General features: G+C 48.9%; 1 protein-coding gene across 2 annotated transcripts; it reads right to left on the reverse strand.

The window, feature by feature from the left end:
- Nucleotides 1–2,646: 2,646 nt before the first annotated feature.
- Nucleotides 2,647–10,190, reverse strand: IL22RA1 (interleukin 22 receptor subunit alpha 1). 2 transcript variants are annotated; one of them, XM_018923649.3, is made up of 8 exons: nucleotides 10,103–10,190; nucleotides 9,600–9,913; nucleotides 7,312–7,444; nucleotides 6,840–7,012; nucleotides 5,730–5,914; nucleotides 5,139–5,274; nucleotides 4,831–4,952; nucleotides 2,647–4,099 (listed from the first exon to the last, which is right to left on the reverse strand). In XM_018923649.3, exons 2-8 carry the CDS (start codon nucleotides 9,640–9,642, stop codon nucleotides 3,119–3,121), a joined length of 1,773 nt encoding a protein of 590 aa, XP_018779194.1. In that variant the 5' UTR covers nucleotides 9,643–9,913; nucleotides 10,103–10,190; the 3' UTR covers nucleotides 2,647–3,118. The 2 variants fall into 2 exon arrangements, with proteins under 2 accessions (XP_018779194.1, XP_030086489.1); XM_030230629.2 differs by lacking the exon at nucleotides 10,103–10,190 and having other exon boundaries at nucleotides 6,836–7,012; nucleotides 9,600–9,613.
- Nucleotides 10,191–11,532: the final 1,342 nt, after the last annotated feature.

Raw genomic sequence — 11,532 nt, forward strand, 5'->3', positions numbered from 1 at the left:
TCTGAGAGTCTGGGAGCTCTCCTTCATTCTGTCTCCAGAATCCAGAGCTTTCCTTTCCCTCGTGTAAGATTTTCTTCCCAGAACTTGTTAAAAACTCACCAGTGATTTTTCATGGTGTTCAAACACCCTCCAGTGCCAAAATAAAGGAACAAACAGGGAGGGGGAATGGGATCCTTGGCTTGCAGAGTGCTGATCCCTGGGCAAGGATCCCTGCCGAGCTTCCCTCGGGACTGCTGCTGGGGAGGGGAGTGAGCAGTGCCAGCTCCCAGATTTAGCTGGGAAGACAAAGAGCAATGCTTTGCTCTAGGGTTACAGCTGCCACCTGCTGCTCTGCCGTTCTTGTGACAACTGAGCTGCAGCACTCACCTGTCACCGGTGTGACATCTGCTGGGGACACACGCTCCCCGAGGCAAGGGGAGCTATCAGAGCTGCTATCAGAGCATGGCTGGGGAGCATTGCTGGGCACACATGGCTTGCATGGGGAGACCTTTGGAGCAATGTTGAAATCCTGCTGTTTATCTGGAAATGTTCCTACACAGGAGGAGATGGAGAAAAGGAGGTCCTGGAGCAGCTGTTTGACACAAATGGATCTGTTTGGTTCTGGGCAGAGGAAGGCAGTGAGATCAGCAGGGATGACGTGTTCCTTGCTCCAATAAAATTCAACAGCATCAACATTTCTTTCCAAGTTTTTCCAAAGAGAAATAGCTTGAGAAGGGATGATCTGTGTGTTAAATTTAGGAGGTGACTCATGAGACAAGAATCAATTTCCTTCTGCTCAGAAGATCCAGGCCTCAAAGATCAATATTGACTAAGCCATGACGAAAGCAGGAAGTTGAGGATATTGCAGCAGGACAGGGCTCTCCTGCCTGTGATGTCTGGGCATTGGAGCTGCTGGGAGGGTGGAACAGAGAGGATGGGCTGGGGCTGGAATCATTCCTGCCTTTTGTTCAGGCAGGGGTAATGCAGCCCTGAAGGTATTTGAGGGCCTGAAGGAGGGGTGGATGTCCCAGCTCAGGGACACTTTGCATCTTTAGGCACCTATGTGCATTCTAAAAATCCATTCCCAGACTCTCCTCAGTTCCCACCTGTTCTCCAGCAGGATGACACATTTATTACAGTCTGGGCATGATCAGACCCTGTGGGAGGGCTTCTGCAGAGGGATTTGGAAAGGCTTTTAAAATAGAAAATAACATCGTTTTAGTAGCAGATTCCAATGCTCTCCCAAGGCCCCCATCCCTTCCACACAACTCTGCCCATACTCATCCTGTGCTGGGGGTTGTGTTTCACAACACAACCCAAAATGTTGATTATTCCCTGGGTAGCATCACTGGGAATAGTGTTGACACAAGATATGCAGCTCACAGGCAACTCTGAATAAGGTAATTGGCATCACTGGCTTTAAATGCCAAAAAATGTTACCCCTGGGGTTTCCCAGTCCTTGGGAACAACTCCAGGAGCTGCAGCATTTCTCTGTGTTGTTTTTTGGGGCACAGAGTACAGGAACCAGATCAGAGGACATTCCACAGACCCTTTGGTAGTGAATGGAATGGAGGGAGCTCTCTGGGAATGTCCTGCTGGTCACTGCCCAAGCCATGCACGTATTTCAGCCTTTGATACACTCACACTTCTTCAGCACACTTGGAATTTTGACCTTTTGGCCTCACAGGGCTGTGGTCCTTCAGCAGTTGTTGGGGCTGGAGCTCAGAGCTGCACCTTGGCCTGTAAAGTTTCTTAGACTATTCCTTAAATCCTGGGTTGAATTATCAAAAATCTTCACTTCATGAGCCTATGGCTTATTTGCAAAATCACCCCAAAGAAAGTGGACTTTAACCTCTAGCTTCAGCTTTCCTGGGCTGGGAAAAGCCTCAAGTGCACTTGAAGTGGGAACAGCTGAATTTATCTCTGGTCAGATTGGTCTCTGAGTAAATACTTCCCCATACCAGTCAAACCTTGCTTATTCCTGTAAATGCTTTCACTTCTCTAAAACCAATGTCCTCAGACACATTTTTTTCATTGCAGCAGTGGAAATGAACAGGCTGAACTGTGCTTTCCTGTGAATGAAAAATTATCGCCTCCTCTGGCCCCTGAATTAGAATTTAGCTTCCTTTTGGTGGAGGTTCAAGTGCTCCAAGGATTTTGACTCCCAAAAAGTGGTCATGGCAGCTCTGGAGGATGTGCCAGGAACATGGAGCAGGTTCCTCGTGGGCAGGGAGGGGTGGGAGGGAGAGCTCCAGACCTCCCTGGGCTCCTGTGTGGATTACTGATCCATGGATTGGGATTGGGATAAACTGAGATTGAGGGTTGAACTGAGAGTGCTGCAATCCTCACATCCCTGCCTGCCTGGAATGTGATCCCAGGTGCTTCATCCCTGGGGATCTCAGGGGAGGAAGAGAATGTGTGACTACTGTAGAGGAAGAAAGGAGCAGCAGCTGAGAAAGCTCAGAACTAGGCCAAGGCTGCATTAATCTGTTGCTGAGATGAAAAAGGCTTTATCTTTGTACAGGTATTAAAAAAGACTTTATCTTTGTACAAGTATTAAAAACCACAGGGGACAGGGACACATTTCACAGAACTGCTGCATCAGGAGCTGTTACCCAGTTTCAATTGCTCCTTTGAAGGCAAAGTCCATTTCAGGAAAGTGGAATATCCTTTTCCAAGTCCTTTATCCAAGGGTAGAACACCAGTAACTATTTACTTCTTTTACTGTACCGTGGTACATTAAATACTTCTAGGTTTGCATACCTGAATTTCTTCAAAGGGAGTTGCATCTTAGCCCTCTATCTTAGGTGTTGGTAAAGAGCACATCCAGTTTGTGAATTTTGCTAAATTTTCAGTAAACTGAATCTGGGATTGGACACTGAATCTTCAGTGATCTTTTAAAGCAATCCAGTTCATAATAAATTTGAGAATATGCTAGAAATAAAGAGCTGTTGTTTAAGGGCAAAGGCTCAGTATGGCAGTGTAACAAGGAGCAGTTCTGTCAGTAAAGGCACCAAACTCCCCAGTGGAACACTGTGACAGCCCTGAGCTCTAATACAGCCAGGATCAGCTGTGGTTTTGCATTGCTTCTGGTTCATACAAGAAAACACCATCTGGATTTAAATACCACTAAGTCATCCTAGTAAAATTCTGTGCTCTCTTCATCCCACTGCACTTTCAGGTCCAAATCTTTGAAGAGCATGGTGAGAGGAGTGCCCCTGTCCCGGCCTGGGCTGCTGGCTGGGGTCACACTGAGCTCTGTGCAGCCCAGCCCCTTTGCTGCTGGGAACACTTGCATGGCTGCAGTCTCTGGGAGCTGCACGGTGCCTGCAGGGGGTGGGAACAGCTCTGGCAGCACCCACTGCTCCCCGTGGCTCTCTCCAGGGAGGTCACTCCCAGTCCGCACCGAGAGCAGCAGAGGTGCCAGCAGTTCCTCCTCTGCAACATAGTCTGGGGCAGCTTTCCCTGCAGGCAGCAGCAGGGGCAGGGCTGCCTGCTGTCTGTAGCATCCTCCCTGTTCCAGCAAGGACAGGGACAGCTGGGACACCCGCTCTGGATCCTCCAGCCCCTCACTCTGCAGCAGCAGCTGAGTCTGCCCAGGGCTCCCCTGGATCACAACCGACTCCAGTCTGTCCCTGCTCTTCCACAGGGCCACCTTTGGCTGCTGCTCTTTGTAATCCCAGTGGCTGCAGCTCTTTCCCAGCCCATGGGTTCGGAGCTCTCCATCCTCAGAACGATCTAGAGAAGATTCCTTCAGCCTTTGCTTGGGCTGTGAGCTCCTGTCGGTGCCCTCCATGCACAGCCCATAGGTCAGGGCCAGGCTGGAGCTGCCTGGGGCAGCAGCAATGCTCTGCTCAGCTCCCTGAGGAGTGTAAGCAGTGATGGGAGCTGGCATTTCCACCTGGCAGGGCTGAGGGGGCAGCTGCAATGCTGGAACATCCACCTGCTGCTGGTAGGGACAGGAAGGCCGTGCTGGCTCCAGGGACCAGTCCAAATGTTGGCTCATCTGGGCCAGCTGCACTTCAGGGATGAAAGGGGAAGGTAGGGATAAGCTGAGGGGCTTTATGATGTGCTCCACTGTCAGTGTGAGAGGCTGGAACGATGGAATCCCTCTGAAGTCCTGGTGGAGAAGATAAAAGAGCACAAACTATTACCAGGAAGCTGTGACCTTGAAGGTTTGCTTTAGTTACTCTAGCATTTTCTTTGGAGAAGTGTCAGTAAAAGCCAGTAACAACCACCAGGGATCTGCTCTGCTGACAAAAGAGCTCTGCTTTTTTTTTCCTCCTGGAGAATGACCACTGACAGGAATACAGACATTTCTCAGTGTGTATTAACTGAGCAGTCTTGCAGGAAGACAATCTCTTGCTTTCACTTTTGCAAGATTTGGCCTAAGCCCTGCAGCATGGAAATAGCATAAAAATCCTTGAGCTCATTAGCATGAAACCCAATTCTTGCTGTGGGAGATGAGGGATAGGTGAGAATCCCAGGGTTTCAAGGGGAACTGGAGATTTAGGATGCCTCAGGTTTAGCTGCCTAACCCAAGGGGCTCAGTTTGGGGCAGGTTCTGAGCACTTTAAAATATCAGTAATCTGCAGTGATTGCCTAGACCAAGCTCCTTAACCCTTTAAATGAAGGAGGGTGGGTTTAGGTTGGATACTGGGGAGAAATGCTTTACTCAGAGTGCTGGGGCCCTGGCACAGAGCAGCTGTGGCATCCCCAGCCAGGCTGGACAGCCTGGGACAGTGGCAGGTGTGAACCCCACACAGGGCATGGACTAAATGACCTTTCCAGCCCCAGGCAGGGGGGATTCTGTGATTTGCAAGCTGAGCTGCAGTGACTGAGGGCACTCACCAGGGCCCTGGGCTGGGCACTGCGCTGTTTGATGTATTTGTAGGTCACATAAGCAGTGGCAGCAAAAACCAGCCCAGCACAGAAGGCCAGGGCCACCAGACAGTAGAGAATCCATGTCTTGTCTGGGGAAAGAACAAGTGGAAAAAGAGCTGGATTAGAAAAATGTCACAATTAGCTAGGTGATGTCACAGGTTCATCTCATAGGAATGAATTTTTAAATTATTAAAACATTCCCTGCTAAAATCAATGCATTTTGTGTATCCAATACCCAGCTGGACTTTCCAACCTTCAGCAGTGAACAGCCTCACCTGCCAGTGTTTTGACCCAAAACACCTGAGGTTTGCTCCTTCTCTGGAGCATACAGATATAAACTGTCCCGTTGTATTCAGTGTCTGGGTCCAAGTTGGAAACTTCAAATTCTTTGTTGTGCTCATTCTTTGTCCACTGTTGAAAAGAAAGGTAAAATCTGTATTTGGGCAAGATGAAAATTTCTTCAATTCAGATTGCAAAATTCAGCATAAAATATTATTTACTAATGAGGTCTTACAGGGTTCAAATTATTCTGTATATATGGAACTCTGATTTTTTTTCTGAATCATATTAATATGATTTTGTTTTCCATTATTTCTGTATTTAATTCTGCATTTCAGTTTCTTAAGACTTGATCTACTTAAGTAATTTTTAGTCACCAGTGGCTTTATTTTTTGCTACTTATACACTACTCTTAGAAAGTCCTTTTTTCCCAGAATTTAAAAAGAAAGCTTAAAGTTCCTGTTGTCCTGAGAGTTGAAGACTCCAAGACTTTCCCTTGTTCATCAGAAATCTCCCCCATCCTGTGTAAACTCCAGCTCATGTGAAATGGGATTGACAGCATCCCAGTGCCCGAGGTTGTGCTTTACCTGCTGCTGTGTCCTCTGGTTGAATATTGTCAGGTGATAATCCACAGCCCCAAATTTGCTGTAAATGTCCTCCACAGTGAGCTGCTGCTCATCCTCCCCCCGCAGGGGTGTCAGGGGGGGCCGGATCAGGAACTTGATGGAGCGGACGTGGGGAACGTGTTCCACCTGGGGGGCCCCTATGATGGCTGGGAAAGGCACAACAGGCTCTGTCAGCTGAGTCAGCATCACCTGATGGTAAACACACCCCAGACTCACTGAAATGTCACTTCTGTTTGTAAAATAGGTGTCTGAGCTGTATGAGCGTGGCAGGAGTCAGGCCACTGCAGACAGAGGTGGTGTGGGGTTCTGTACCTTCCCAGTGTTTGTCCCCAGGAATTCTCATCCCAGGCTTTTCCAGCTCCATGTTCCCTGTCCCTGTGCAGGATGTCCTCTTTCATGTGTGCGTGAGGGCTGAAATCCCAGCACAGGTAACAGCTGCCCACATCCCAGTTCCCATCCTACACCAGATTTACAGAGCTTTTGTGCCTGCACTGATCTCTGTGACAGGCAGACACTACACCCAGCACTGCAAAGGGCTTTAATCCAAGTTCTCACAGCTTATTTGGTGCCAAGGTCTGGAGGCTCTTCACAACCATTGGCTGCTGATGCCACCTTGAATTATTCTTGGTGATTTTTCAGTGGGAAGTTTTAACCACAGAGCCAATAAAAGGCCCCCAAAGGTGGGGGTTGTGCATTGTGTCTGCAGTAGGGCTGTGGGGTTGGGACACCAGATATCCACTGGAATGGATACTTATCCCAACGTTCCCAGTTCACAGCTGCTGGAATTCCCTGTCCTCAGGTTGCCCATCATGTTCCTTGCTCATTTCTCTATTCCTCTCACCAGCAGCTCTCCCTCCCATCACACCAGGCTTTTCCTTTCTCTGACCCCACTTCAGCTCAGCTCTCAGCTGAGACCCTGCCCATTTCTTATTCACCTCCTTGCCCAAAACACCAAACCTCCGAGGCTTCACTCCCCCCCAGCAACACAGAGCCTTGCAAGGCTGAACTGTGGGGAAATGCTGCCCTGCAGGAGCAGGAGCTGGGCTGCTCTGGGGCTGCTCTGGTACCTACTCTCCTTGCGGGGCTCGAAGCGCTCGGAGCGCACCCAGCTGGAGGAGCAGCCCCGCGCCCGCACCCGCCCGTAGAAATGCTCCGTGAAGTTCTCTGTCTCCCTGCTGAGGTTGCAGAAGAGCTGGGTGATGCTCTGGCACTCGTGCTTGGTGAGCCAGGTTTTATCTCCATACCTGAGGACAAAACAAGGATTTGGGGTCGTTTGGTTGGACCGGACTCGAGGAAAATGGACTAGAGAAAAGGAAGTTGCTGAAGGCATGAGTAGCTCAGCAAAGCAACCCAAGATGTAAAATAATTGCTTAAATGAGCATCATCTCCCACTTTGAATAATCCTAAAATATTCATAGGATTACATGAACCATTACATGAACCATAATACAGGTAGGAGAAACAGCAGAATCAACTTTTCTCTCTTGGCCCTTCTCTTTCTGAGACCCCTAAGAACAGCCCAAAAGAAGCAAACTTCGCATACTGTTTGTACTGGACATCAAACACAGTGCCAGGGGGAATATCTGCCTCTGTTTCCCACGTCAGAATGTTCTCAAAGTTTGTGGAAGAAAATGCTGCACGTTTCAGACATGATGATCTCTCTGTAGTCACAACACCTGAAGGAACAGAGAAACTGGTATTAAAAAGCATCTTCTGACATCTCAGCCCTCAGGTGAAAATGGATCCTGTGGTATTTTGCTAAAGCTTGGCTGAAAAGAAGGAGCTTGAGCAGAACAAGGCTTCAAACTGTGTTCACATCACACTCTTGCAGACAACTGACTCATCTAAAGAAATCAGGAATTTATACAAAAAAGCCTCAAAAACTCAAATCAGAAAGAGAATCCTTGAATTTCTAGTTGGGTTTCTTTAAGAGCCTTTACATGGGTGGTAAAATAAGACCAGTAACCTGTTTTCAAGCTCAGAATCAGGTCTGTGAATGTCTCTGCTTTCTGCCCCTGCTCAAGGAAGTGGCATGCAGAGCTCAGTGTCACCTCCTGAGGATGTGGCTCCATTCTCCTCTCGTGCTCCATGTTTTATTGGATGGAAAGTGCCTGTACAGAGTGACACCCAGTGTCTGGACTCTGGCCTGGGTGTGTCAGGGTGACAGCAAACAGCTCAGCCCAGCTCCCTCCTTTCTGAGCCCTGCTGCTCTTCCTTTGGGGTCAGGAATGTCACCTGTCCCTGCAAACATGTCCCTGGGCAGCAGGACCCCACCATGGCCCTCATGCAGCAAACTGGCTCTGAGCTGCTGCAGAAAAGCCCTCGAGGATTTTGATTTCTCTCTTACCATGAGAAAACACGGACCCAAGGCTGATGCACAAGAATTTCTAACGAAAGGATTTATAAACTCTGAATTGAGATTATAGGCAGACCCTCAAAGGTAAATCATTTGGACATTATTCAGCTCTGGGTTTGTGGCACTGATAAACACCTGGGCATGTGAGGGTGCTTCAGCCTGCAGTGAACAATGAGACCCCTGGTGAAAAAGTGAGCAAATGAGAATAGCACAGATGGGCAAACTGAGCACGGGGATGGGGCTGCCTTGGACAAGATCACATTGAGCAGAGACTAAATCCCAGCTGGATCCTTGCTCCAGGCTTTCCCCCATGGACCAGAACTGAGCACTTCAATCTGCTGGCTGAATGGAGGAGGGTTAGGCAGAAGGGCACAGATCCCCTCTCAGTCCTGTGTGGGGCATTTGGGCAGGGAAATGGTGCAGAAATGGGCTGCTGGCTGCTCCAGATGTGTCCTGATTTCATCTGCAGCTCCACATTTGCCTCTGCTCATCCCAGGCTCAGCAGGAGCAGCAGTGTGGCTCTGAAGGAGTGGGATTCCCTGTCTGAGCACCCTGAAAACTGAGTCACAAATACCTCAATCTTATCAGGAGTGGGAAATCTGTCTTCCCACATTTATCCATGCTAGAAGACTGTTATGCAAAGCAGCATAACACAAGCACAGTCAAGTGTGGGTAGGGGAAAACCAGGATATTTCCCAGTGTGACAGTCCCTTGGGCTGAGGAGTTTCACAGGGTGAGAGGCCAGACACAGCAGATGAATGACACGGCTGGATGCTGAAAAGCTGGGCTCTGGAAAGAGCAGGTTTATCCTTCATTCACCCAGCAGTGAGCTTGTCACATCTGGAGTAGGATTAAATGGCTTTTAGAGGGTAGATCTAGATTAGATATCAGGGAGAAATTGTTCCCTGGGAGGGTGAGGAGGTCCTAGCATGGGGTGCCCAGAGAAGCTGTGGCTGCCCCATCTCTGGAAGTGTCCAAGGCCAGGCTGGACAGGCTTGGAGCAGCCTGGGACAGTGGAAGGTGTCCCTGCCATGGCAGGGGTGGGATGAGATGAGCTTTAAGTCCCTTCCAACCCAACCACTCTACAATGACTCTCTCATTTTAAGATTCCATTATTTGTTTGTACCTCCTTTAAAATCAGGACTGTTCTTCTATTCATTTGTGCCTTTGCTGGTAGGGAGACTGACCCAAAGCCCCCTGATACCAATGAATGTCCTTCACTGCTGTAGGATTTGGGTCCTAGCACAGAGACAAACCCTTTGACATGAAGGAATCTTTCCCTACTAATCCCTTAAGTGCCGAGCCTACCAGCCACACACGGGAGTTACTACAAGGGGAGAGAAGAGAACTCAGGAAAGAACTCAGACACCAGCTCATTCTCTAGGTGATAATTCAGGAAACAGGGGTGAAGTGCAGGCTCCAGGATCAAACAGAATCCCACAATCAGCGACAGCAGAGCAGAGCTCAGGACTTACCCAGCACTGAAACTCCAGCCAGGACGATCAGAAATCCCTTCATGAATGACTCTGCAGGCTGGGCTGTGGGAGCAGGCAGCTGCTCCTGTGTGCAGGTGAATCACCTTTTGGCTGAATCCTTTCTTGCCAGGCCAGGTTTGTTGCTCAGTAACAGAGCAAGGCAGAGCTCCTGTCCTGCCTTCCCTGGGCTCTGAGCTGCCCGGAGCCCTGCGCATGTGTGACACTGCAGAGCCACAGCAGGAGCACCTCTCCCTCCAGTACTCACCTGACTGTACAAAGGTGCACGAGCCAGAGGCTGAGAAAATCCCCAGCTCCTGAAAAAGAGCCAAATAACTTTTTGCTGAAAGCTTCCTGCCTGAAAGCCCTCCCTGAGCTTCCTGGGGTTTGAGGTTTTGCTTTTCTGGTCGAGTAACTTGAGCTTGTTACAACTCCAGACATTAAAACTTGGAGCTGTGCACCTGGTTGGTTCAATACCTATTTCCTCCAAAAATACTTCTGAATACCTTGTTACAATGAAAGTCAGCCAAAGCACTGGGGTTTTTTCACCTGATGTGGGCAAGAGGTAGAAGAGTGGTGGCTTTTCCACAGGAGGAGCACCTGCTGTCCCACAGCTTTTTGCAGGGACTATTGTGCACCTACAATGTTTATTTTTGTGGCTGTTTACAGTGTAAAGTTCTGTTACTGAATCCATGTGATAAGAACTGGGAGTTTGTATGGACAGGAAGAAAGGGATACAGTCCCTTTTCCACAGTGTGCAGCTTTTAGGGTGTTGTTATGTTTTCAAAATGCAAACCCTGTGTGCTTCTGAATGTTGATTTCACTGCTCTATCCTTGCAGCCAAACATGTGATAGAATTCACAAACCCTTCTGCTTCCCTCCTCATCCATGGATTTCCTGATTCTGATGCTGTTTCTGTTCCCTGTCCTGCTTGGCTGTGGAAGGGCTCTGTGCTTCCAGCCCTGCCGTGGTGCATCACTGGCATTTTATCTTTCTCAGCTCACCTGGACAAAGGCAGAGGCCTCAGGTTTGTTAAACCAGACACACCTATCCACCAGTGTAATTAAGTAGAACTGTTTGTTAGGGTGTTTCCTGAACAGCCTGATAAAAGTATTTCTATTTTCCCTTCCCTCACATCACTGCCTCACGCTCCTGCTGGGTGATGGGGCAGAGCTGGGGCACCCTGGTGTGCACCTGAGCCTTCAGTTCTGAGAACAGAGCTTCAAACTTTACCTCTGCCCTTATTTCTAGCAAGGTGTCTCCTTTAGAATAGCCCAGAAACACCTCTCTGAACCTTTGGGGACCTGAAGATGTCCAAAACTCAACTTTCAAGTTTAAAATTAGGGTTTTATCTTCCAAACTCTCTCAAACTTTTGATTTCATCACAGTGTGTGGGAACTGCAGCAAACCTGGTGAGTGCTGGGCATGAACCCTCCATGTGTGGATGTGGTCCTGGGGACAGGGTGGGTTCCCAGTTGGACTCGATGATCCCCAAGGTGTTTTCCTAAGGAAATGATTCCCTGATGCTGTGATAACACCTGGAGCAGCTGCTCTGGGAGAGGAGCGCTGTGCTCTGGCCATGACTGACCCTTCTGCAGAGGAAAACAACTCTCAAGCCCTGCTGAAAGGAAATGAAAAGCTGGATGCTGCCACCCCCTGTGCAGCTCACCTGGCCTGCAGCCTGTCCCTCAGCCCCCCGGACAAGACAAGAACCGATCTCAGGCTGTGTTTGCAGAGCTGGGACATGTCAAAAGCATTTTGTAGAGGTTACTCAACTTCGGAGCTTCCTGTAAATGAAAGCCTGGGAGGTTTCCCTGAATTGCACAAGAAATTGGGTGGTGATTATGTTTGGATCATCTGTGTCTTTCCAAATGAACTGGAGGGATAACAATGCAGGATGTACCTAAGGACACTTAGCAGAGGACAAAGGAATACT

The sequence above is a fragment of the Serinus canaria genome, chromosome 23 (assembly GCF_022539315.1).
Source record: "Serinus canaria isolate serCan28SL12 chromosome 23, serCan2020, whole genome shotgun sequence".
NCBI classification, from domain to species: domain Eukaryota; kingdom Metazoa; phylum Chordata; class Aves; order Passeriformes; family Fringillidae; genus Serinus; species Serinus canaria.